This window comes from Cavia porcellus, unplaced genomic scaffold (assembly GCF_034190915.1).
Source record: "Cavia porcellus strain 051 isolate PalLab524CR breed Dunkin Hartley unplaced genomic scaffold, mCavPor4.1 scaffold_25, whole genome shotgun sequence".
Lineage (NCBI taxonomy): Eukaryota > Metazoa > Chordata > Mammalia > Rodentia > Caviidae > Cavia > Cavia porcellus.
The window spans coordinates 39174967-39202388 of NW_026947508.1; the positions used below are offsets into that span (position 1 = coordinate 39174967).

The 27422-nt window shown below is 42.3% G+C and overlaps 1 protein-coding gene and 1 pseudogene across 1 annotated transcript; both read right to left on the reverse strand.

Annotated features, from left to right (window-relative positions):
• Positions 1–475: 475 nt before the first annotated feature.
• Prdx1 (peroxiredoxin 1) lies at positions 476–9023 on the reverse strand. The gene is made up of 5 exons (XM_013144242.2): positions 8906–9023; positions 6534–6687; positions 5804–5926; positions 5453–5583; positions 476–800 (listed from the first exon to the last, which is right to left on the reverse strand). The coding sequence occupies exons 1-5, from the start codon at positions 9009–9011 to the stop codon at positions 715–717; spliced, it is 600 nt and encodes a 199-aa protein (XP_012999696.1). The 5' UTR covers positions 9012–9023; the 3' UTR covers positions 476–714.
• Positions 8902–26915, reverse strand: LOC100723321 (THO complex subunit 4-like; annotated as a pseudogene).
• Between the last annotated feature and the right edge of the window lie 507 nt (positions 26916–27422).

Sequence of the window (27422 nt, forward strand, 5' to 3'; positions counted from 1 at the left end):
GCTGCTATTTATAGGTCTCATCTGTAATATACAGGGGTGGACAGTCTAGAGTGGCTAAGACACTGAGGGTAATTGTGATAAATGGGGTGTGAGTGTAAGAACTGACTGGAATTCACAAATGCACTTCTACCCAAGGTTACCCGTGCTTGCTTCTCCCACCCAATTCCAAAGGGACAAAAGCTTCCAATTCTTACTTATCTGTCCTAAGATGCCAAAACCTGTGCTTCCAAGGGAGCCTTCCCAGTTATGTAAATATAGATGTCGAAGTAATCTCATTGCAACCATAACCTGTAATCCTGTCCTATAAGGTTGCACTTCCTTAGCCAACACTAGAGTATGACAGGTGTAGTGAAACAAAAATAAAACCACTGTTCAACTCAATTGGGTCTACCTGTTATCTCCCCAAGTATAATCCTAATTATGAAGCAGCTCTCATTTGGGAAAATCCGCTATTGTCTCAAAATAAACACCAAGGTCTCAGTTCAAGTTTAATAGACACTATAAAAGGTCAATGAATGGGGTTGGCCCTGCTACTGGTACATCATACATTATATGGTCTACCCCAACGTGCAGCTCAGACCATTACTACCAGTACGAGAAAAGACGGGTTTCCCCAGCTTCTATATGAAAGGCATGTTATCACCCCACACCACATCTTGTATTTAAACATGAAAATTAAAGTACAAAAGAGCTTTTGTTCTCATGGCCTAATGTTCACTTCTGCTTGGAGAAATACTCTTTGCTCTTCTGGACATCAGGCTTGATAGTATCACTGCCAGGCTTCCACCCAGCTGGGCACACTGAAAGAGAAAAGCACAACTAATTACTACATCACTCGATGTATGCCACCCTATTCCTGAATAGGGTGGGTTTCCTCATAACCAGTCTGAGCCTTATGGTCTCAGGAGCAGAAAACTTTTTTTTGGTCTTTTTGAGACAGGGTCTCACTGTGCAGTTCAGGCTGACCTTGAGTTCACAACTATCCTCCTGCCGCAGCCTGGAACTACAGGTGTGAGCCACCACACCCGGTCAAGAGCAGAAAACTTAAACCATGCAATCTCTCACTTTCAATGTCACGTTAATTACGTTATAAGCAGTAATTTAATCTTCACAGCCCTCTTCTTACCAAATTTATTCATGCCAAATTTAAAGAAAACAGCAACCTCAATTATGCTTTTTGAGATAAGTTTCTCACTACCTAATTCAGGCTGGCCTTTAACTCAGTGATTCTCCTGCCTCAGCCTCCCAAGTGCTAGGATTATAGGCATATGCTACTGTAATGGTCGGTACATTGTGTCAACTTGAGAAGGTTAAAAGTTTAAGCCACTCAGAATGAGGGCCTTCACTTTATAAACTACCTCATCCTGTGTACAAGAGTGCTACACTTGCGGGGAAGAGGAATATAGCCTGCTTACAATATATAGAAGGAAAAGAGGTTTGCTGTGCCCTCTTTTGCTCGTGCTGCTTTCCTATCTTCTACCACCTTAAAGTGTTGCCCCTGTGCATGCCACCCTGCCTTGGAGCCAGCTGATTATGGACTGAAACCTCCACAAACTTAAGTTAAATAAACCTTTCCCCTGTTAATTTTTGGGCATTGGATATTTTGTCTCAGCAATGAGAAAGTAATCAACACCCTACCCAGCTTTATGCTTACTTCAAATAAGGTAAATGTCAGCATATTAAGATATGTTAATAGGCAATAAATGAATATTCATGTTCTACACAATTTGATGTATGTTTTAAATACTTCTTTCAAACTCAGTGAAAAAAATAAACTGGATATGGTGGTACATACCTATAGTCTTAGCTACTTAGAAGTCTGAGATAGAAGTAACACTTGAGCTAAGGAACCAGTCTGGGTAGCACAGCAACAACCAATTTAAAAATAGGTAAATTAACTTTTTTATGTATCAAAGGACAGTATCAATAAATCATAAATATAATCCGCATAGACAGGCAGTGACACACGCCTGTAATCCCAGCACTCAAGAGGCCTTAAGGCAGGACTCTTGAGAGTTCAAGGTTAGGCGGGGCTACAAAGTGAGTTCAAGGTCAGCATGAACTACATACTAAGTTTCTGGTCTCAAAAAACAAAAACAATCAAAAAACCACAATTAGATACTTACTACCTACCTACTCAAAGGCTACAGTAAAATAAGAAAACAACAAAATGCAACAAAGTGAAGTATAAAACCAACCCTAAAGTCTCTGGTGCTACCTTCTGGAAGCAGTCTCAGCCTCCTTAGCACTTGATTACACCAGACTACAGAACAGAACTTCACACAGCCCTGCTTGTTTCATTGCCTTCTATTCCTTAAGTAAGCAAAGTGCAGCTTTTTAATCTTTCAGTTATGCACCAAATTTATCCTTTATCCCTCTCCTAAAAACTCCAAGTTACCAAAAGACTTTGAACTGGTCTGAAGAAAATGAAGCAAGGGAACTCATGTGATTCAGTTATTTGTTGGTGTGAAAGACATTAGACGTTCACCAATGTCTGATGGGAGTCTCATTTGATCAACTGAAACACAGGGAAGCCTGTTTTAGTCTAAGGCATTGCACCCTCATAACTTAAGATTTTGCAACCAGCTCTCTGGGCACAGGGTATATGCTGAACAAGTACTAAATAGGAAAGCCCAGCTCCTGTCTTGATATCTCTCCATCTGATTGTCCCAGAGAAAGGAACCAAGTGACTTTAGGAAGATTAAAGAGGATCAAGGTATCTTCTTGGCCATGGGGAAGTATATTACTCAGCTTTGCCAGGGTTAAGACAAAATACCTGATACCAAAATCTTTGTTTTGTTTGTTTGGTACCAGGGATCAAACTTGTAACCTTGTGCTTGCCAGGCGGGTGCTTATGCCACCGTGCTAAATCCCCAACGGGTCAAGGTATCTTGAGCAGCAGGTTAGAATATTTTGTTAAGAAACTAATCTATCTGTTAAACTAATGCAGATGGTGCTGGGGATTTAGCTCAGCTGCATAAGCGCCTGCCTTGCAAGCAGGCAGTCGTGAGTTCGATCCCTGGTACCAATAAAAAGGAAAAAGACAAAAAAAAAAAAAAAAACTAATGCAGAAAACAGATACCTTACAACTGTAGGGGATAGACACCTCCTGCTGTGGGCCAGACCTCAAGAGAAAAATAAAACAAATATACCCACATACTTCCTAAGGGTAAACACTGATACTCTAAATTAGGTAAGGGACACCTTGAGAAAGCCAGAAGGAGCCACTAAGCCACCCCCACACACACAGGAAAAGGTCCTAGTGTTTTGTTGGTATCAGGAATCAAACTCAGGTCAAGGCCTCATACTTGCCAAGCAGATGCTATGCCACTGAGCTATATCCCCAGCCAAGACCTTTTTCTTTATTTATGCCCCTTACTAAATAACTTGCTTCCCCAGTTGCTGCTGATTTAATCAATTTTACCTGAGCAATTATACAAACTCGTAATTCTTTTTTGTCAAATCCGTTTTATTTCAAAGGAAAAATTAACAATTTCAAAACATGTTAATCTGGGGCAACAATGGTACATACCACGCATTGTCATCCCCATATCATTCACCCAGTGTGCTCATACTCAGTACTGACTGACCATAGTTCTGTCCCACTTCATGCCCACCTTCGAATTTCCCATTTTTCCCCACCTTGGAACTTTCCTCTATAAAACCCCTAGAAAAGGTATGGTCTTTGGCAATCCACTCAGGGCCCCTTGTCTCTCACAGAAGCTTTCTTTTTCTCAATAAATACATTCTGCTCTTAACCTCCACTGTTCTAAAATTCATTCTTCGATTTTAGAAAACATGAACTCATATTGGACATCTACTAGAAGTTGGGAGTTTCTTTACCTGTATCAATAACCCGAGTCTCTTTTTCCAGACCAGAGAATCCGAAAAGTATTTTGTCTATGTTTATTATTCTGTCTTTAGATTAAGCCAAATTTTCCCTTTCCATAGCTGGCATTTTATTGGTCTTTGCAGAATTAATTTTTTATTTCTTGTTTTTCTTTTTTTGGTACTACGAATCAACCTCAGGACTTCCATGCCACTGAGCTATTTTTTCTTGATTGCACCTTGCCAATCCCTATGAATCTGTGAAATCTGTTACCTTATTTTTGGGGGCTGGGGATTTAGCTCAGCGGCCTAAGCACCTGCCTTGCAAGCAGGCAGGTCGTGGGTTCGATCCCCAGTACCGGAAAAACAAAAAGTAAAAAAGTTGTTTTTTGGTCGGGCGTGATGGCTCACACCTGTAATCCCAACGCTCGGGAGGCTGAGGTGGGAGGATCGCTGCAGTGCAGAGTTCACCAGAAGAGTACACTATGTGCCACTCCTACCTAACCAGGGGGCTTCTGTCAGTGAAGACCCAACCCTACCTAAGGACAGCGGACAGTGCCCACATGCAACACTAGGCCTTGGAACACCGAGGCAGCTGGGAGTTTGAGACCAGCCTGGGCTACAAACTAACCTCGAGGCCAGCCTGAACTACATAGTGAGACCCTGCCTCAAAAGACCAAAAAAAAAAAAAGGTTGCTTGTCATTACAGTTCAATGTTCAATTTAGGATAAATGCTGTTTGGTTTTTACTCTAAAAACACTAAATACCTAGCTGATTGTATCTTCCTCCTTGTACTAATTCTAGGCCATTTGGAGCTAAATTTGTGGCTCACATTCAGCAAGTGTTTATTTTATATGGTCCTCGTATTCTTTTCTACCTTTTTTCTATGGTCCTCTTTTCTATGGTCCTCTTTTCTACCTCTTTTCTACCTTTATTTTCCTTTTTTTCTGTTTTAATTTTCTATATTATGTTTTTGTCTTTTTTGGAATAAAGTTGGGCTGTAAATTAGAAAGAAAGGGAAAGAGGAGAAGGAAAGAGGAGACAGAACAAACAAATGGAAGCAAGTAGAAATGAGACCAAAAAAAAAAAAAAAAATTACAATTTTAAAACTATCTTTTAAAAAAAACTGCAGGACTGGGAATGTAGCTCAGCTGCACAGAGTCCCTGAGTCTGATTTCTGGTAATGGAAAAAAGAAAAAAAAAATTGAAAAGAAAAACTGCAGCCAGGTTTTTTGCCTTTGGGCAACTCCCTTTTAGCTGCAAAGGGGTCTACCCATGTCCTTTTATTTGTAAATGGTCCTTTTTAAATCCATAAAGGGATCACTTCTTGGCCCAGACCAGTTATCTCAGTAGGGCTGGGTCATCCTCTCCCACCAAGACTAAGACTAGAGATTATGGACTTTATTTTGTGTCCCCAAAACACAGAAGTGATCTCCAAGTGCCAAGTGTCATCCTGCCTCATTTCTTTGAAACACCTTTGCTCCCAGCTCAAGTACATCCTAAATCTACCTCTAGTATACCCTTTCCATGCCTGTTACTGAGGAATCCTGGAACTTGCTGAAGAAGGGTGAGTTAAGTTCCTTATTTCAGCCTGGGTATCCCCAGACCCAGCCCATGACATTACCTTCTCCATGTTTGTCAGTGAACTGGAAGGCCTGAACCAGTCTCAGAGTCTCATCCACAGAGCGGCCAACAGGAAGGTCATTGACAGTGATCTGCCGAAGGATACCCTTATCATCAATGATAAAGAGGCCCCTGGAGGAAAGATTGAGGAAAAAGCATTGTTAAAGTTTACAGTTGTGATTTGTTAGGATCCAGAACTCTGAATTACCAACCAGCCTTGTTAATGGTGAATAAAAAAATGAAATGAAGAAGCAGTCTCCAGATGAGGACTCTAGCTTTCTCCAAATGACTTTCATCCTACTACACAATTCTGATAAATTCCAGTCCCCCCAGAAGGGGAGAAGAAGCATACCTGAATGAGATGCCTTCATCAGCCTTTAAAACCCCATAATCCTGAGCAATGGTGCGCTTGGGATCTGACACCAAGGGGATGTTCATAGGCCCCAATCCTCCTTGTTTCTTGGGTGTGTTGATCCTACAGTAAGAGGTACATATCCAGTCACATTTAATCAAATCCTGAGGCTTTATGATATAAACTATACCTATTTCTTTCTTTCCCACTCTCATAGTCTATCTAACATCCCCTAAAACTTCAAATTTTCCCAGCACTAAAGTAATGACTGAAAAAATAAATAAAACTTTTTGCACTGTCACAAGCTGGAAAATAAATAAATAAATAAATAAAACCTTAAAAGTATTTTAAAAATAAACTAATGTCTGAGAATGGGAAGGCTGGTCATTAGTGAACACTCAACTGCAACACAAGTGGTGTCTCCTGATGCCAGGTGCCAGGTAATAGAGCACTAAGAAGCTGGGCGTGATGATGCATGCCTATAATCCCAGCATTAAGGAGGCTGAGGCAAGAGAATCTACCTTTGTGAATTGGAGACCAGCTTTGGGGTTACAAAGTAAGCTCAAGGTCAGCCTAAACTGCATATAGTAAAACTCTTGTCTCAAAGACAAAAAAAGAACACTAAGAGGAAGTCAGTCTTTGCACTTCTAAGAGAAGCCAATCCTTGAGAAGTCTATTGCCAAAGCCTCCCAGTTGGGCAGTCTACATGTTAAATGGATTAAAGATTTACCATGCCAGATGGCAGAAGTGAGAATCCACAGATGCACCAATCACTTGGCAGTTAAGTTTCTTAAATTCTTCTGCCCTATCACTGAAAGCAATTATCTCCGTTGGACACACAAACGTGAAGTCAAGAGGGTAAAAGAAGAATACAATGTATTTTCCTGGGGGAAAAAAAGGTGACAGGTTAATGATAAAAAACACTTCCAGGGCCAGGGATTTATCAGCTCAGTGGTGCTGCCCGGGCAAACCTGTAGTCCTGAGTTGCATTCTCAATACCAAAGAGGCAGGGGTGGGGAGACACATATGCAGGGATTTAGCTCAGGGGCATAAGTGCCTGCTTAGCAAGTGTAAAATCATGAGTTCAATCCCCAGTACAAAAAAGACTTCCTTGCTTTATAGAACATAAACCAAAGACTTAGATAAAAACACCTGCCTGGCAAGTGCAAGGTTTTGAGTTCAATCCCTGGTACAAAAAAAAAAGCATAAGCAAATGCAAGAATAGTTATTGGGGCTGGGGATTTAGCTCAGCTGCATAAGCGCATGCTTTGCAAGCGCATGATTTTGAGTTCGATCCCCAGTCCCGATTAAAAAAAAAATACAGTTATTTACTAGAAACTAAAGCCAAGGCTTACAAACAAATCTCCAAAAATACTAAATTAGAATTACTGGGTTCTCCATGGCTGCAAGGTAAGAGACCAACAAAAAAGGAAGTTAGAGCCTTTGTACTTCTTCCATGAAGAACCACAATAATGCCGGGCTTGGTGGCTCATGCCTATAATACCAGCACTCAGGAGGCTGAGGCAGGAGGATTTTTGCAAGTTCGAGACCAGCCTGGGCTACAAAGTGAGCTCAAGGCCAGCCTGAACTGCATAGCGAAACCTTGTCTCAAAAGAAGACCAAAAAAAAAAAAAAAAAAAAAAAAGAACCACAGTAACGGGATGACAGGTTTAAGTGATCTCATGAATCGCAATTACATGTGTCCCTAACAAGCCTGACAGAACAGGACAAGAAAAGAAAAATTTTGTAAGTAAAAGCTCCAAGAATACTAATATCATTCTTAACTGCAATTTTAGTGACTCATCCTGCCACTAAAATACATCTTCAAACTGGTCCTGCAACTTGTCGCAAGGGCTGACCTACTGCAACATTTCCAAATATTCACTTATTTTCAGGTAGCAACAATGCATGAAAACTCAAAACAACCAGTCCTCAAACCAGCTAGAAAAACCTGCAGGGTTTTGCTCAACAAGCACTTTGAAGCACCAACCAATCAAAGCTCCTCCTAGACCATGTCCCTAATACCTGAGAGCCCTGCCACCACTTCCATATGGTGATACTTAGCTATTTACCAAGAAATTTCCTCCACAGGTTCCCTACTTACTGCATGCATCCAACAACAAAGGGTAATGTCAGGAAACCTAACTGAAGGTTTCCCCAAAAGCACACTACAGGAACTGCTAACTGTATCACTAAAGCAGTGACACTGGGGGTTGGGGATTTAGCTCAGCTGCATAAGCACCTGCCTTGCAAGCAGGCAGTCGTGAGTTTGATCTCCGGTACAGATAAAAAACGAAAAAGACAAAAAAAAAAAGCACAGTGACATTAACATTCAGATTTGCATTTGAAGTAATTTAGAGCCTCGAGTGTCCCAGAAGAACAAGCTAAGACCTACAAGGGCAAGGAAGGGTCTTCTTCAAAGTGTGAATTACCTTTCAACACTTTAGGGGGTGGGAGATTGGGGGGGGGTACTGGGAATCAAACTCAGGACCTTGTGCTGTGCCAGGCAGGTGCTGTGTCACTGGGCTATGGCCTAGTCTTTTTTTTTTTTTTTTGTACCGAGGATCAAACTTGTAACTTTGAGCTTGCCAGGCAGCCACTTACACTGCTGAGCTAAATCCCTAGCCCCAAACAGTCTTGATAGAACTTACCAAATGTCTCTAACACAGGAAGGAGCACTGTTCCAATGGGAACACTTTATTTCCCTGGGACAAAACAGCTAAGTGAATGTGCCTAAACCCTCTGCAATAAGACTTAAGATGCACTCATTTCAGAATCAGAACAAGCAAACTCACAGCTCCAAAGACTTGAGCTACGGGGCTCTAAATGTAGAAGTCCTCTTATAACAAAAGACAATGAACATTTCTCCAATTTAACTAAAGACAAGTATATCAAAAAGACAGGGCAGTATTCCATACACAGGAACATGCTTTCTCCAGAATCAGTTTGGACCTATGGCACTTAAGGAAACAGCCTTGTGCTCTAAAGACCTTGTCTTATAGGAGACAGATCATTTTATAGTGAAACAATTGCCAAACCTCATAAACCGTACTTAGTATATAAAGTAATTTCTCTTTAATAACCCTATGTAATTACTCTTACCTTTGTAGTCAGACAGGCTGATATCTTTGAACTGACCATCTGGCATAACAGCAGTGGCTTTAAAGTTGGGGGCAGGGTGCCCGATTTTGGCATTTCCTGAAGACATCTTGCTATCCAGCTGGAGAAGAAAGTAGAAATATGAAATTAATTTTCGTAGAGAAACCAAAAGCCTTCACCTACTCATAAACTTAATGACAGATGAATCAAGTACCGGGTGTTGGTACATGCCAGTAATCCGAAGGAAGCCTAGGCAGGATTGCTTTGGAGACCAGGCTAAACTACACAATGAGACTTCCAATCAAAAATTTTAAAAAACTAACAAATAAGCCAGTAGAAAAAGTGGGCTTGGAATGTAGCTCAGTGATACAGCGCTTGCCTGCCAAGGACAAGGCCCTATGTTCAATACCGAAGTACCAAACGAGAAAGTAAGTAAAAAATAAAACCAGCAAATTATCAGTTTGGAAAGCTTTGGGTTGACAATCCCAAGAAAGTAATTTTCCAACTCCCAAAGTTCTTGGTTCGTAGTATAACCAGAAGAATCATTAGGAGCATCAATTATCGCTAACTTTTTAAACATTTTAAAAATAATCTAGGCCAAGTATGGTGGTGTAGGCCTATAATCCCAGCACTCTAGGAGGCTGAGATGATATTCGAAGTTCGAACGCAGTCTGGGCAATTTGGCAAGGTGGTGGCCCAAACAATTTTCTCTATATAAGCTCATTGTAACAGGCCATGGATTCAATTCCAAAATATTGAAAAACATGTTTAAATATTTTAACACTTTGGTATTCTGCATTTTTGTGACAAACTAGCGCGTGATCCTATCGTAAAAGGGCACCGCCTCCTCCTCCAAACCCGCTTTGCAAAGATGGCCTGAACCACTCCGGGGGAAGGCTAACTTCCGCCCTGTGCCAGACCTCTCCCTGCCAAGAACCCGGGTGATGCGCACGTCCCAAACCCCGCTTCAGATACCTCTCTGCCAAGCTCATCAGCCTCCCCAGAACTCCGAAACAGCCCTAAAAGACCAGCACTGTGAATGCGAAGTTAGATGAAATCGAGACCGACTGGATGGTCGTCTCGAAGACTCCGTCAGCTTCACTCGCCCCGCTGCGCCGCGCCAATCAACTCCCGTTGCTTGGGACGCCAGGGAAGAGAAACTCGAAGTCCGCCTCGGGACTCCCGTCGGCCCACACTTAGAGGAACACAAGTGGGGCGCACGCAATGAGCCCGAACACGCGCTGGAAGCAGGCCTAGCCCGGCTGACTCCACTCCCCAGCGGCGTCGGAACAGGAGGAAAGGGCGACCTGTGGAACGTGAGGCATCCTACCTGGCTTCAGCAAGAGAGCGCGGCCCGCACACTCACCAGTTTCCACACCAGAGTCTCTCAACCGCAGACCACCCCTACGTAGAGGAAGAGAACACGCGAGGCTTGCGCGGGCCGCGGACTTTATAGACCGGAAGGCTCTCGCGAGAGTCGGAGGGGCCAGGGACGCGGGACAAGGGAGAGGAGGGGGACATGAGAGAGCCCCGCCCATCCCGAGCGGCCAGGCGGGAATGACTCAGGGTTTTTCAAGGGTAGGAGCTGAAGTGGGCGTAGGAAACACCACCGTCCTCACCCATGCCTGAGGTCCCAGAGTGAGGTTCCCTGTCGCCCACCCCGTCCTTTAATCAGAGGTCTCTGCAAGGTTTCGGGACTGCACTCACCCCCAGGACCCTAGCACGGTGTGCCCTCAGCACACACTGCTCAGGATTCCCACCTCTGCCTACGAAGACCTTGTCTAACCGCTCCAAATCTTGGGAACAGTCTCACAGTTCTCCGTCCTGCTCAGCCTCCTCCATTGTTCTCTGGAGTACAGGAAAGCTTTTGTCTCCCTGAGGGCGGTTTCTTCAGCTGCGACTGAAATAAGTCTCTGAATCTGGTCATGTCAGTCCTCTAATTTATGATTTAAAAACTGGGTCACTGATGCCTTTCTGGCCAGCACGAGGTCCTGAGTTAGATTCCCTGTACCCAAAAAAGAAAACAAAACAAAACAAACTGGGTCTCTGTAGTCAACACCTCGGAGTTAAAATTCTTCGCTGTCATTTTGTTTGTTTAGACAGATGGAGAAAACAGAAATAAGATTTACTGATTTATTTTGAGGATCAAAAAAGAGACAAATTTAAGGGGTTGGGGATTTGGCTCAGTGGCATAAGTGCCTGCCTTGCAAGCACGTGGTCGTGAGTTCCATCCCTTGTGGAGGGGGAGACAAATTTAGTAATGCATAACTGGGGGACTGGGAGGTCAGTGTCTCAGAATGGGCAAAGACCATCTGAGCTAGCCACTATTTGGGTGTATACAGTAATCAGATGACGCAGTGAAGGTGACTTCGTGCTAATGAGGATCTTTATGTTGATAATGAGATTGGGGAGAGATGCAGATTAAGGAGTTCTTCCTTTCCCTAAGGTGAAACTATTTTTATTACTACTGGGCTCTCAGTGAACCATGTTGTCTTCTATTGGTTGTCTTTTTCTTTAACTGGTTCAGTCTTGCCATGGGACATCACAGCATTTTGGGACCATTGAAAACTTAACTGTGACCAGAGGGATCCTGAATTACGTTCCTGCATACCTTAGCCGTCCCTGATAGCAAGATACTAGGCCTTGGACAAGTGCTAATCACAATGTATTATGCAGTGATTATTACTCAACAGTTACATAGAATGAAGCTGGACACATCACCAATCATCCAGCCTATTTTATTTATTTTATTTGCTTTTTTGGTTTTGTTTTGTACAAGAAATGGAACTCCCAACCTTGTACATGCCAGGCAGGCACTTACTCTGATGAGCTAAATTCTTGGCCTTTAATTGGTTTGTTGAGACAGGGTTTCCCTATGTAGTTCAGGCCAACCTTTAACTCACTATCCATGTAGCCCAGGCAGGCCTCAATTTACTGCTCCTCCTACCTGAGCCTCCAAAGTGTTTGACTGACAGGCATGCTCCACCTCTATCCCCCTTGAGGCAGGAATCTTTGAACTGCATAGGTTGACCTCCAGAAACTGACTACTCCTATCCAGGCCTCCTCATACCCAGGATTAGGTAAACCTCTGCCCTAGTTGAGCTAGGGGAAACAAAAAAAAAAAAAAAAAAAAAAGAGATTCAGCTGATGTATTACTTCCTCTAAAGTTGTTCCTAACCTTGTTTTATACCCAGAATTCTTCTAAAGCTCTTTTTTTTTGAAAAAGGGTCTCATAATGCATTTCAGGCTGGCCTTGGGCTTACTTTGTAGCCCAAGCTGGTCCAAGCTTGCAAGATCCTCCTGCCTCAGCCTCCTGAGTTTTGGAATTACAGGTGTGTGCCACTACCAATTCTTTTTTTTTTTTTTTTTGTCTTTCTCCTTTTTATCGGTACCGGGGTTTGAACTCACGACTGCCTGCTCGCAAGGCAGTCGCTTATGCCGCTGAGCAAATGCCCAACCCCTTACTAGCTCATTTTTTTAAAAACCAATTCAAATGAGAATTTGGGGGCTGGGGATTTAGCTCAGCGGCATAAGTGCCTGCCTTGCAAGCAGGCAGTCGTGGGTTCTATCCCTGGTACCAATGAAAAGGAAAAAGACAAAAAAACATTGCATCCACACGCTATGCTCTTTCTAGAGAATGCAGATGAGAAAACATTTCCATGCTACTTTCACAGAGAAAGTAAGCGTCTACCCACTGTCCTTGATTCATAGGCCCATTCAAAGCCAGCAAGTATGCACTGAGTCTTTTTTACTCAAGTCTTCCTAGGTTCTCTGCTTTAGACTGACTTTCTGAAGGGTAGGATTTGAGCATATCGACCTATGTCTAATATAAATTAGGAACACAGCTTTTTTTTTTTTTTCCGGACTCAAAGCAATCCTACCTCAGCCTCCCAAGTGCTAAGAATATAGGCATGTGCCACCATTCAAGACTCTGGGGGGCTGCATTTAATGCGTAGTATTATGTGTGTCTTGCTGCCTCTAGCTAACTTTCCTGGCCCTTGTAGTAAGATAAGCAACAGGGAAGTGCTGTGTCATACTGGCTAAGCATCTCAACTTTTTGGTGCTTACCATCCTTCTTTGCAATAGTAGTGATTTTTTTTCCCTTTCTCTGCAGGAGGCTAAACAGTTACTTGACAGTAATTCTTTCTTGGGGAAGCAGGATCAGCAGAGGTTTTGAGCTAAATAATGAATGGCTGTTGTGGGTATGCTAAAACAACAAAACAATGCAGTCTTGTTTCACCCAAGAGAAAATTACTATCTAGTGCCTCCCTCACAGCCAAGACACTGAGCTGGCCTCCCATTTATATGTTTGATTTAGAAATGAAAAGTGGGAGCCAGGTACCTCTAATCCCAGCACCCAGAGATTGATGCAGGAGGTTCAACATGAGTTCGAGGCCAGCCTGGGCTACATAGTGAGTTCAAGACCAGTCTGCACTACATGGAAAGACCCTGTCTCAAAACAAGAGTGAAAAGAACTGGGCAGGGTGGCTCATGCCTATCATCCCCACCAACATGGGAGGCCGAGGCTGAAAGATCTTAAATTCAGGGCCAGTCTGGACCTTCAGAGGGATCCTGTCTAAAACTAACAGGCAGGCAGCCAGGTGTGGTCACGCACACTTGTAACTCTAGCACTCTGGAGGCTGAGGCAGGAGAATCATTGTGAGTTCAAGACCAGACTGGGTTACAAAGTGAGCTCAAGGCCAACCTGAACTGCATAGTGAGACTCTGACTCTAAATAAAAAAATAAGTGCCCCGAAGTCCAGTCCTTAGCATTGAAGAAAAAAAAAAAAAAAAAAAAAAAAAAAAAAAAAACACAAATGTTTATTGCATGCATTTTTTCAGATAACGTATATAAGATCCAAAGACCAGAAGTAAATTGTTCAAGGTCACAGTTAATAGATGTTGGAGCTGGATTCCGTACCAGGAAGTAGAAACATTAGGTTGCACCATAGCAAAGGTGATATTGACATAGCTATAGTATAAATTGTGACCTCTAGAGTTGTGTTCCAACATGTTCCCATCAAGCTGCGCAACTCTGTAACCCACTTATTCCTGCTCCTCTTTTCAGGCCAACAAAACCAAGATACTCGGAATCTATGTTAAGAAATGTAGATTTGAGAATTAGCCACACAGAAATTCAGTATGCATTGTGCTTCTATTTGTAGTAGCTTACCCTCTGCTAGGCACCAGACAGGCAAAAATGAATCTCCAAGTGTTGTGAAGGATCTCCAGAGAGTTAGGAAGCTAAAGAGAAGTGAAGGAAGTTCCAGCCAGGAAAAATCTAACTAACCAACAAACAAACAAACAGGAAAATAGGCAGAAAACAATTTAGTTTGCTTGGAGAGCTTCAAATATACTAGTATTAAAGTATCTATGAGAAAAAATAGAATGGAAGAAGAACATACAGTTTAAATGCACTTCAAAATCTAGGCTAAAGAGTTTGGATTTCATCCCAGGGAGTAAGATTGAGTATGAGAATTTTAAAAGAAATTAAATTTGAATAGAACAATCCTATTAGGTTTTCTTGTTTGTCTAATATTTTTCCATTTGTTTGTTTTTCAGGAGGGGAGAGGTTATTTCATGGTACTGGAGAGTGAACCCAAGGTGTGCTGAGCCACATCCTCAGCCCTTTTGATTTAATTACCCAAACTGATCAAACTTGTGATTCTCCTGCCACCATCTCCCAAGCAGCTGGGATTATAGGCATCCACTACCATGACTGTTGAGTTATATTTCTGATTATTCTGGCTCTTTCTTTCTTTCTTTCTTTCTTTCTTTCTTTCTTTCTTTCTTTCTTTCTTTCCTCAGGAACAACTTTCAGAAAACAGGAAGATATGAAAGGAGCTGGGCATGTGGCTCAGTGGCACCAATCTTGCCTAGTGTGTGTGAGGTCCTTGGTTTGATCATGAGAGTAACAGAAAAAGAGAGAGGGAGTTAGAAAAAAAAGCAGATATGGGATAGGGATCACAGAAACATTGTGCAACAGATTTTGGCAAGATGATGGAGAATCTAATTTTGGGGCCTGTTAGATTTGGGGTTCTGGGCAAAGAGAAATGGGAAGCAGCTGAAAGTATGGAAACTTAAGGGAGATGTTACAGCAAAGCAAGGATCTCTCTTATTTTGCTCACTGTGTGAACCTAGCAGCATGCTTCTGGGCACAAGGCAGGTACAGTAGGGATTTGTTAAATAAGTTAATGAATCATATTGATTTTGACATTATCCATAATAGCATACACACTCAAAACTGTGAGAATAAATGGAATCCCTGAGAAAGTGGTAAGAAAAAGACAGAAGGAAAGAAAAGAAAGAGTGAGCTAAAACCAGAATCTCAGAATGGAGGAGGAGCAAAAGCAATCAAAAGCGATTAAAAATTAGCCTTTTGCATAAATGATTATTCATGAAGATAAACTGTTTCCATGAAAAATAATTCCCTGGGCTGGGGACATAGCTCAGTGGCATAAGCGCCTACCTGACAAGAACAAGGTCCTGAGTTTGATTCCTGGTACCGGAAATAAAATAATAATAATAATTCCCTGGTACCCAGGATAGAGTTCAATAGTAAAGCCCATGTTTAGCATATGCAGGGCCCTGGGTTCCATCTTCAATATCAGTAAATAAAGTAATTTCCTTTGTCTTCACCATCATCATTGACATTTATTGCATCTGGGAAAAGTTAACAAGAAAGGACTTAAAGAGTCAATTAATGGCTAATACAAGCTGTGAAATTTACTTAAATTTTCTCTAAAAATCCTTTAAATTAAAAACAAATCTGGTCAGGCATGATGGTACATGCCTATAGCTTTACCACCTGGGAACCAAAGCAGGAGAATTTTGAGTTCTAAATTGGCCTAGGATATACTATACACTTGATCTTAGCCAAAAGGCCTAAAAGTGATGGCTTGGGATATACTGTGAGTCTCCAAAAACAAAACAACAACAAAAGCGAAAAACAGAGATGGGGCTGGGGATTTAGCTCAGTGGCATAAGTGCCTGCCTTGCAAGTACGCAGTCCTGGATTTGATCCCTGGTACGGATAAACAACAACAACAAACAGCAATGGTGGCCCCCATTTGAAATCCTAACACTGTGGGAGGCTCAGGCGGGAGAATGGCCAAGTTTGAGCCCAGAATGGACAATTTGGCAAGTTAGGAAGATTCTTTTTTTTTTTTTTTTGTCTTTTTTGAGACAGGGTCTCGCTGTATGATTCAGGCAGGCCTTGGGCTCACTTTGTAGCCCGGGCTGGCCTGGAGCTTGCCACAATCTGCCTGCCTCAGTCCCCCAAATGCTAGGATTACAGGAGTACGCCACCACGCTCGGCTGGAAGATTCTGTTTTAAAAAAAGAATAGAAAAAAATTCAGGGGCTGGGGATTTAGCTCAGCGGCATAAGCGCCTGCCTTGCAAGCAGGCAGTCGTGAGTTCGATCCCTGGTACCGATAAAAATGAAAAAGACAAAAAAAAAGAAAAAAAGTCCCCCAGTACCACACAAATGCAAATGATGTTAATAATCTATACTAATTGCTGGTTGTTGAGGATTACTAGGTCAGCTTTTTTTTTTTTTTTTTTCTTGGTATAGCACATTGAACTCGGGGCCCTCACATTCATTCAGCTTCATCTCTGGCTTTTAATTTTTTTTTGTTTTCAAGAACTTGTCTCCCTAGGTATCAGGCTGGCCATGAACTCACTCATGGTGATCCATCCTCTTGCCTCAGCCTCAGCTGGGATTACAGGCATGTACCACCATGCTCATCTTAAATTTTTTTTCATCTTAAATTTTTAAAAAAAATTTTATTAATACATGTTTCAGAAAAAAAATACACGTTTCAATACATAATGATTACATTTATCAAGGAGAATTTGTACATATACATAACACTTTTTTTGGAGGGGTCTTTTTGAGGCAGAGTTTCATTATATGGTTCAGGATGGCCTTGAACTCACTATGATCCTCCTGCTTCAGCCTCTCCACTGCTAGGACTACAAACATGCAATCATACCCAGTCACGCTTTAGTTCTTTTTTTGGGGGGGGGAGGCGGTCCTCTTACTCTACCATCCTTCCCTGCTTCCTATAGTTCTTCCACTTCCCATTTGCAAAAACTCTATTTCCATTCTTCTCTTCCTCTCTCTCTGTCTCTCTCTGTGTTTTTGAGATAAGGTCCCACTATGCAGTCCAGGCTCCCCTTGAACTCACTTTGCAGCACAGGCTACAAAATGCCAGGTGCAGATGAGTAGAGTCCCAAGTGCTGGGAATACAGGGGTTCACCACTGTGCCAAGCTGGTTCCTTCTTTTGGGGCACTGGTGCTCTTCCTGTTCCTTCAGGTCCCACATTCAGGTCCCACCTCCTCAACCTAGGAGTAAAATCTGTCCAACCAAAGCTTCAAAAGATGCAACCGGGCTGGGGATTTAGCTCAGTGGCATAAGCACTTGCCTCACAAGCAGGCAGTCATGGGTCCGATCCCTGGTACCGATAAAAATGAAAAAGACAAAAAAAAAAAATGCAACCTTAGATGACAGTCTAGACTACAGCCTAAGAGTCTCCTCACAAATTCACTGAGCTTTCAACCCCATTTGAAAGGCAGCTCAACAGTTCCCAGCACAAAGGAACTAACTCTTTTCCCTCTGTCACCCTCTGTCAGGCTCTGAGTGCTGGCGACAAGCCTCAATATCCTAAAACAGCCAGCTGGTGGTCACAGTGGCTGTCAGCAGGAAACAACTATAAAGAATTGTGTGGGTTATGTCTGAGAAGTTGGGAATGAGGTAGGAGATTAGAGCTGGGGTAAAACAGATAACTAATTGAGTGGAATATGTCAAAATCATAAAAATCATCTGGCCAACAGGTCAAGCAAGAGGATTTCTTTTTTTTTTTTTTTTCTTTTGTCTTTTGAGACAATGTCTCACTATGCAGTTCAGCTGGTCTTCAGCTCACTTTGTAGCCCAGGCTGGTCTCAAACTCACAATGATCCTCATCACAGGGATATACCACCACACTTGACTAGCAAAATGTTTTCTAAAGAGGACATACAAAACACAGGACCCAAAATGATGTTGGGTCTATGACTGATCACTGTGGACCAATCAGAAAAGTGCTATTTTCAGTCCTTCATTTGCATCTGGAAGTGTTTACCAGAGCAACAGAAGATGCTATTCAATTGGGCATAGTGGCGCATACCTATAATTCTAGCGCAGGGGAGGTTGAAACAGAAAGATCACCACAAGTTTGAAGCCAGCCTAGGATACATAGTAAATTCAAGGCCAGCATGAGCTACATGGCAAGAAACTGTCCCAAAAATAAATAAGTAAAAATAAAATTTAAAGATGCTACTTTTTTTTTTGACCTTCAATCTATTCCAAAAAGATGCTACTTTTAATCCTTCATTTGCATCTGGTCACAACCAACAGAAGCTAGGAGTAGTAATGTGCTAATCCCAGCACTTGGGAGGCTGAGGTAGGAGGATCATCATGAGTTTGAGGTCAAGCTGGACTATGTTGTGAGTTCAAGGCCAGCCTACACTACAAAGTAATACTGTCTCCCCCTTCTACAGAAAGAAAAAAAAAAAAAAAAAAAAAAAACCAATGAAGAAAAAATATCAAATGAAGGACACTGTTCCTGAGGTTGTTTACATCTAATGAGAAGCCAATGGATTTCTTCAATAAGGCAATTTAAATCCTTTAGTAGGGCACAATACCAAGTGAGTTTTTTCCTAGCACTGTTATATACTAACAAAAAGAGCTTTGTTATGTTTGTGTTATGCCTAAGTTATATGACCAAAGTACCTATAGCATCGTCATACTGTTCTGTATGTGCCATTTTTCTGGGTGACCTAATTGATATGTTAACCATTATTGCCCTCTGCAAACAACAGATGTTATCTAAAATTGAGTGCTAAAATAAATTGACAAAGGATTGTAAATTCCTGTGAGACTTCTCTGTCCTCTGCAAAGAGAAACAGTCTTCTGCATTCCTTAGCAGATCAAGGATTTTTCATTTCCTGATCCACACCCATAACCCCTTACTTTGTAAATCTTGCTTTCTAAAAAAAGTCTGGCAAGTTTTGAGGGAGACACAGCTTTTGCAAACTCCAACTGCACTATGTCACTGGGCCTAGGATAAAATAAATCAGTGCTGCTTTTTAAAAAACATGTCTTGCCCCATTTTTGGGCTCGAGGTTGGGATGGGGGGTGGGGCTCGTTTTTGGGCTATAAGCAGAACCAAGTCCCAATGCTTTATTTGCACGATTGGGAATCTAATCCAGGAATTTTGACACAAAAACCCTAGCTCTAGTGGTATACAACTGTAATCCCAGCACTCAGGAGGCTGAAGCAGGAAGATTGCCACAAGTTCCAGGCTAACCTGAGCTACAAAGTGAGTTCAAGGACAGCCTGGACTATACAGCAAGGCCTTGTATCAAAAAAAATGAAAAAAGGCAAAAGATTCATTTTCTTTATCCTCAGGCTACTGTGAGCCTTTTCTCACCCTCATTTCTGCCTTTGATATACATATACCTTTGGTGCCAATTAAAAATAAATATGACTTGCTACTCTAATAACAGTTTGCCATAAGTTTATAAGCTATTAAAATTAAACCTATATACTTTCATGTATTTATAAAAACAAATGTTGCCAGGCGTGGTGGCTCACGCCTGTAATCCCAGCACTCGGGAGTGTGAGGCAGGAGGATCGTTGCAAGTTCAAGAACAGCCTGGGCTACAAAGTGAGCTCAAGGCCAGCCTGAACTACATAGTGAGACCCTGTCTCAAAAAGACACAAAAAAAAAGCAAAATAAAATAATGGAAACAAACTCATAGAACAGCATTCATTTATGTGATCATCCAGATGACTCAGAATATGTTTATTATAGAAAATCCTTCCCAGTCCTTGTTGAGGTCTAAGAAATTTATATTTGTAATCCTATGAAAAAGTTATTGAATTTCTGTCGAGTTAATTCCAATCTACCACTTCCAGTGCAACCCACAATGAGAGACACTAAAGCATATTTGCAGTTGTGGTAAGCAAGGAGGTCCAAAACCCAGCTAGTAAGATGGCTAAGCAGAACAAAGGACCATGTTTTATTAATTTGTAGAGGAGAGTGGCTTGGAGATGAGTGACTGTGAGAGTGTGAGAGTGTGAGAAGTATGTGAGAGGGGCTGGGGATTTAGCTCAGCGGTATAAGCACCTGCCTTGCAAGCAGGCGGTTGTGAGTTTGATTCTTGGTAAAATCAAACTCACGACCGGAAAAAAGAAAGAAGTGTGTGAGAGCTGGGCTAAGTAGGTAGCCTGAAATCACCTCTGCAATATGCAGAGAAGGATATGCAGAAAGAATAACCTGCATAACACAATTCAAGGTAATATCTAATGTTTTGAGGTCGGTGCTTCAGCCCTGATGGGTAACCTTTTATGGTCTGGGAAGTATAGTCTCTTATCTCAAGTCTGGAACATGGCTCTCCCTCCTGCCAGGCTCATACAAGCTTCTTGAGAGCTGGCGGGCTAGGGGTTTAACACTGACCTATCACCTTGCTTCAAAGACTACACACCAGCACCTCTGTGAGAGGTTGCAATTTACATTGCATAAAGCTGACCAAAGGGACTAAGGAAAAACCCTACCAAGCTCTCTACATATCAATACATGGAAACAGGGCCAGGTTTAGGCAAAATGGAGATAATTGGTCTTCTTTCAAGGAGAGTCCTCCAGGTGGGTCCTCCACAGTTTTTTTGTTTTGTTTTGTTTTGTTTTGTTTTGGTACTGGGGATGAATTTAGGACTGCATGCTTGCAAGGCAGGTGCTTATGTTGTTGAGCTAAATCTCCTGCCCATTACACAGTTTATGTTAAAAAAATTCTTTTTCACTTTTTTTTTTTGGCTCGGGCTACATAACAAAAAAAAAATTTTTTTTTTGTACCAGGGATTGAACTCAACCTCAGGTTTGCCAGGCAGGCACTTAAGTCTGCTGAGCTAACTCCTGGCCCTACATAATAAATTTAAAGCCTGTCTGAACTACTATATATATACCAAGACCCTGTCTTAAAGAAACAAAGACAAGAAAAGAGGCTATCACTGAAAGAAAATACTAACAGTTTTCAATGAATACGCAGATCAAAAAATTTATAGGGGTTGGGGATTTAGCTCAGCGGCATAAGCGCCTGCCTTGCAAGCAGGCAGTCATGAGTTCAATCCCTGGTACCGATAAAAACGAAAAAGAAAAAAAGAAAAAAAATTTATAAAGGGTCAATTTATAAAGTTTTATTTGGATATACAGAGGCTACAGATTCCAATTTAAGAAATACAGATGATACATTTGTTGGAATGGAATACAGATGAAGTTTGTGGAAGATAAGCTCAATTAACGTTAAACCAAATAATTAATTTTTCACATTTTGCAAGGCTGATAGGGTAATTCCAGACTACCAACAGAGGCCCAAACTTCTTTGAATCTTGTGTTTCTAAATGCAGCTTTTAATCTTATGACCACCTAACATTCACAAAATGTCTGCTGGACTCCCATCCCCCTGCAAATATTCCTGGCTGGGCAGGGAGAAGGCAGCCAGAAGGGTAGGAAAGCAAAGCGAAACAGCAAACCAGTCCCCAAAGCCTCAGCTTACATATCTTTGGCCAGAACTGCATCATATGGCTCCTCCTAACTGTATGGGGGCCGAAAATTGTGTCTATTAGCTGTATTACCACTCCTAACAAATTTTTTTTTTTTTTTGTCTTTTTCCTTTTTATCGGTACCAGGGATCGAACTCATGACTGCCTGCCTACAAGGCAGGTGCTTATGCCGCTGAGCTAAACCCCAACCCCTACTCCTAACAAATTTTATGATTCAAGAAGAAAGAAAGAAGGGACAGAGGAAGGGAAGGAGAGGGGGAGGAATATTGGATAGGCAACTACAGTACTTGACCTTTACTGAATTTGAAAGAAGTTTAGGATTCTGACAGTGGCCAAGTATGCATAAGGAGACACTAGGGAAAAAAAGACTCATTTTGGGGCTGGGGATTTAGCTCAGTGGTTTAAGTGACTGCCTGGCAAGCACAAGATCATGAGTTTGATCCCTGGTACCAAAAAAAAAAAAAAAAGACTCATTTTTCATTTTGTTTTGTTTTTTTGAGGTCTTGTTGTATAGTCCAGGCTGGCCTTGAACTCACTATGTCATCAATTCTGGCCTCAAACTTGCAGTGATCCTCCTGCCTCAGCCTTCCAAAAGTGCTGAAATTATAGGTATATGCCATCATGCCCGGCTCTTCTCATTCTTTCTTTATATGCCCAGCTGCTTCTCATTATTAAAGTACATGTTAAAACTGGATATGGTGGCTTACACCTTTAATCCTCATACTAGGGAGGCTGAAGCAGGAGGATAGCTGTAAGATTGAAACCAGGTTGGAGGACAAAGTGAGCTTAAGGCCAGCCTGAACAGCACAGTCAAATGCTGTCTCAAAAAGATAAAATAAATAAATCAAGCAAGCAAGCAAGCAAGCAAGCAAGCATGTGTTTAGGATAGTGAAGTCTGAATTTTAGACTCTAGTTTTCATTTTCCTGTTGTACTTAACTAGTAATATAGAATCTCCATTTGTCTTTCCTTCACCCTTCTCCCTCTCCAATTTAGAGATCTGGAGTGAATGAAGATAAAGTCCCCAGGGGAACAGTAAAAAGGACCTACCCAAACTGAATCAATCATGTAATAGTTTTGAGTCATACTAATCGGGGACTTGCAGCATAAATGTAGAGAATTAAAGTTGTTTATTACCTCTAGCTCTCTGATGTCTCCAAGGACTAGTTAATTGTCAGATTCTTTTTATTTTATTTTATTTTATTTTTTGTCTTTTTCATTTTTATCGGTACCAGGGATCAAACTCATGACTGCCTGCTTGCAAGGCAGGTGCTTATGCCGCTGAGCTAAATCCCCAGCCCCCATAGCAGATATTTCTCAATTTCAGCAGTATCGACATTTTAAGTCTGCTAATTTCTTGCAACAAGGGACTGTCCTTCTCCTAGTAAGATGTTAGCAACCTACTGACCTCTGCCCTCTAGACATTAGCAGCCCTGTGCATGCATTGCCAAATGTGCCCTGGGATTCAATCATCCCAGTTTGAAAACTACTAAGTTAGAGTAAGTCAAACAAGTCAAGGGACTAGAAGCCTATTTAACTTTTGACCCATGTGTTCTGAGTAGCAGGATTGGCTCTCTTGCCTGGAAGCAGGAGAAAAATCCTTTACTTCTTTCATGCATTAAAGAGCTTCACTTCTAGACATCAGTCTTGTCCCAAGCTTCCTGAAAAGGGTGCTGTGCTCCCCAGAAGCACAGTAGTTGGGAGAGTGGTTATGCTGAGACTAGAAAATTTCACACCACTTTGCCATTGGTATGAAAGGAGAAGAAAAAAGGGCCAGACCTGAAAGGCTCTAAGAAAGCACTCCAGTAAAAAAGGAGAGCTTCACCTAAGGTAGGAACACCTCACTCTGATTCACTGTGGGGCCCCACCAAGCTTCTAATCACAAAATGGGGCCCTGCCTTTTACCATACTCTGTGTGGTGTTGCCTCAGCGAGTAGAAAAGTTAATTCTGCTAGCAGAGGCAGTTTTACTTTCTCTCTTTCCACTTTACCCAGGACTGTGAGGGCTGGTGGAGATCCCAAATGTGAGCACTCCTAAAACTAGGATAGCTCCAGAGGCAGGGCTGCTCGCAGGGTACACATCAGCAGCACTTGACAGAGGAGGCTGATGGAGGCCTGGTTCGCTGAGCCAGGAGAGAGGTTGGCCCTATTTCCAAAGTGACAAAATAAAGTTGGTACGATTTCAAAACCAGATTTCTCTCTCTTAATTCTCAATTTATACATCCCCATTGCTCTCATCCTTCATGTGACATAATTTCTGGAATCCTTGCTCATGTGACATGATTTCCAGAATCCTTGCTGATATACCCAAAGCATTTAGCATAGATAAGTCTCCTTCCTTCACAGGCCATGCAGATTCCTCTACCATCTGACCTGTCTCAGGCATCACACCATTCGGACAGTATCAGAACACTGCAGAGCACTGTGCTCTCCACAGCCTGCTCTTGACTCTCTGCTTAACTCTTGTCTCTTAAAACTGGGCTAAATGTTTCCAGCTCTGGAACACTTTTCCTAACAGCTTCCCATTTCCATCTGATTTCCAGTGTTCCCTCTTCTGTATTTCCAGCATACCCTGTGTATATTTCTATCATAGACAGCACTTCATCACATCATTCTGTTTTTCTCATCCCAAAACCAGAATATGGTCTTTGTGAGTTAAGGTTATATTGTTTTAAGTACCTCAGACTACTCAAAAGGAACAGGTTGAGAATCATTATACTGAACTATCACACCTTAGGACGAGCTACATCACTTTCCAGAATCCAGGACGTGGAACATAAGAAGTTGGTGCTCAGATAATATGGAATGGATGCATTAAGCCTTCAGGCAATAGAGAATTGCTCTCAGGTGGTGCATTAGCTTTTCATTATTATGACAAAACATCAGAGGCTGGCTAACTTTATATATAAAAAAAGAGGCTTGCCAGGTACAATGTCACATATCTGTAATTTCAGCTACTTGGGAGGATAAAGCTGGAAGATCATAAGTTCAAGTCCACTTTGGGAAACTTAATGAGTCCCTGTTCCAAAAATAAAAAGTAGGGGCTGGGGATTTAGCTCAGCGGCATAAGTGCCTGCCTTCTTGCAAGCAGGCAGTCATGAGTTTGATCCCCGGTACCGAAAAAAAGGAAAAAGAAAAAATAAATAAAATAAAAAGTAAAATAAGTAAAATTTAAAGGGCTGGGGAGTCAGGCATGGTGGCAGAAGGATTGCTGCCAATTTTGAAGCCAGCCTTGGCTATGTAGTACTGAGTTCAAGGCCAATTTGAACTACAAAAGAGATCCTGTCTCAAAAAACAAAACAAAGGGGCCTGGGGATTTAGCTCAGTGGCATAAGCACCTGCCTTGTAAGCAGGCAGTCGTGAGTTCAATTCCCGGTACCGATGAAAAAGAAAAAGACAAAAAAAAATTTAAAGCAAAACAGACAAATAAAAACCAAAAACCGGCTGGGAATGTAGTTTGATGGTGCAATCCTCTGGGTTCAATCCTAACAGTAAGAAAGAAGAAAGAAAGAGGCTCAGAATACCTCAGTGGTATAAGTGACTGCTTGGCAAGTACAAAGTCCTGGTACCAAGAAAAAAAAAAAAGGTTTAATTAACTCACCATTTTGAAGGGAGGCAGGTAGTTGAAACAGAATGGTGCAGGCTTTTCCGAAGGCCTCTTTCAGCAGAGTCACTTCATGGTAAGAGAGCTTCCTCCTGGTAGAGTCCCCAGATGGCAGAGAACAGGACATGACAAGAGACAGGTAGTAAGCTCCTCTCTGTGTCTGGCCTTACTTATAAAGCCACAAAGATTCAAGAATGAGTTCTCCTCCCAAATGACATTATCTATATCTAACCATTTTCCAAACACTTCACCTCTAAACACAGAAGTCAGATTAAATTTCCACGCTCTCAATAATATTAGCCTGCCTGGCAAGTGTGAGGCCCTGAGTTAGATTCCAGGTACCAAAAAAAGAAAATAGAAAAAAAAAATTAGCTTGGGGCCAGGGATCTAGCTCAGTGGGGCAGCACCTGCCTGGCAAGCTGGGGGTCCTGAGTTCAATTCCCAGTACAAAAAAACCTCCTCAAAACATTAGTCTATACCTTTGGGGGTTAAACTGCCTTCATTCCAGGGGAAAAAGTTATCCAAACCATGGTCAGTAACTAGCTACACACTTGGGTATCTTTTTTTTTTCTACACACATTTGTAGTTTATTATGGCAAAAGTGAAAATGCCACCTTCTCCACACTTAAAATTTATCCCCAAAATAACTTGGTGTGAAACAGATTTGTTTTGGAATTTTAAAAGGAAAGAAGAAGGAAAGGAAAAAAAGTGCTTTTAAAAAAATTTGGGGGGGCTGGGGATTTAGATCAGTGGCATAAGCACCTGCCTGGCAAGCGTGCGGTCGGGTGCGATCGGTCGTGAGTTCAATCCCCGACACGGGGGTGAGGGGTGGGGGTTTGTACCAGGGATTGAACTTGAGATCTCACGCTCCCCAGACAGGCACTTACACCTTTGAGCTAAATCCCAGCCCTTGTGAGTTTTTAAATGCTATTTTAAAACATAATAGAAACAAATCTGTCACTGACCACACAGCCCAGTATCCATCCCCTCCTCCCAGAGAGCAGACAGAACGCTGGGTCCTCTCTACCTAGATTGGCGGTTTAGCTGGTGTTCATCCTTTCATTATAGGCATCCAGCTCCTCTGCAGAAAGCTGCTGCTTCAAGCTCCTGCCAGTGCCTCCGTCTCTTCCTTGGCTGCCTCCAAGGATCCCTCTCTGGGTGCTGCCGCCACCACCAAAAGCTCCAGAGCCATGGTTTCTAATCACGCCACCTCTGTTTATGTTCTGCAGGTCTTTGTTGTATTTCAGTCTGTGATGTGACAAGCTGGATATCCATGGGGTGGCCATCCAGAGGGACCCCGTAGTACTGTTTCATAGCTTTCAGGGCGTCTGACTTCCGTTCAAAGTGTACATCTGCTGTTCCTAAACTTTGGCCAGAGCGATCATAGTGCACGGGCTGCCTTTTTCAGTGTTCCAAATTCGCAAAGAGTTCCTGAATATCTGCTATCTGATACTCCGAAGTCCAGGTTTGTCACCAACAGCTTTCCATCCATTGCCACTCTTGGCACCACCCCCAAAGCCACTGTTGAAAAAGTCATGCCGCCACTTGTCAGGAAGTTGCTTTGGCCTGCAGTAGGGCTCTGGCCAGTTCCTGCTGCCGCGACAGCTGGCAGATTCCGCATGGGCCCACCGCCTCTATTGGATTCACTCCCGGGGGGGCCTGGGCCCCACCGCCGCTGCCTCCTCACTGACTCAGGTTCAGCTCAATGATGTCGTCCAAAGACATCCATTTTGTCACACTTGGGTATCTTGAGATTCCAAAGGGAAACAAGTTGGAGCTGGGAGGCCAATGGGATCCTATCCTTACCCCATTTCTTCGTATCTGTCATGAATGTACAATTCCATATTCGTGCCAGGTACAAGGTACCAAACAAGTATGTGCTAGAGTAATCAACATCTCAATTCCCCCACTTTCTAGAACTGAAATACTTACTTTCTTTCCAAAGGCTACCAAAAAGATTAAAGAACTCAGTATGTAGCCCAGGTTGGCCTTGAACTTGCAGAGCTTTGGTGCTGCAGATTGAACCCAGGGCCTACGTTGTGCTAAGCACATGCAGCAGCACTAGTCCCCAGTGTGGAAATTTCGACTAGAGAATGTTTTTTTTATTGTTTGTTTGTTTGCTTTTGTTGTTGTTGTTGTTGTTGTCCTGGGGATCAAACTCAGGACCTCGTGCTTACCAGGCAGATGCTTGTGCTACTGAGCTAAACCTCCTGGCCCTGGAGAATGTTTTTGATTATCAAGAGTTCTAAGCTGGATTTCTTGCCTCAGTCTCTGGGCCCTCTCTGCAGAGCCCAGCCAGGGAATTCCATGGCTCTA

Bases quoted from the DNA above. Each gene is read 5' to 3' on its own strand.
- Prdx1 (XM_013144242.2), bottom strand. From the start codon at position 9,011: ATGTCTTCAGGAAATGCCAAAATCGGGCACCCTGCCCCCAACTTTAAA. The intron at 6,688-8,905 runs GTAAGAGTAATT...TTTTTCCCCCAG, and splicing joins CAGCCTGTCTGACTACAAAG to GAAAATACATTGTATTCTTC. The intron at 5,927-6,533 runs GTAAATCTTTAA...CTCTTACTGTAG, and splicing joins CACTTCTGCCATCTGGCATG to GATCAACACACCCAAGAAAC.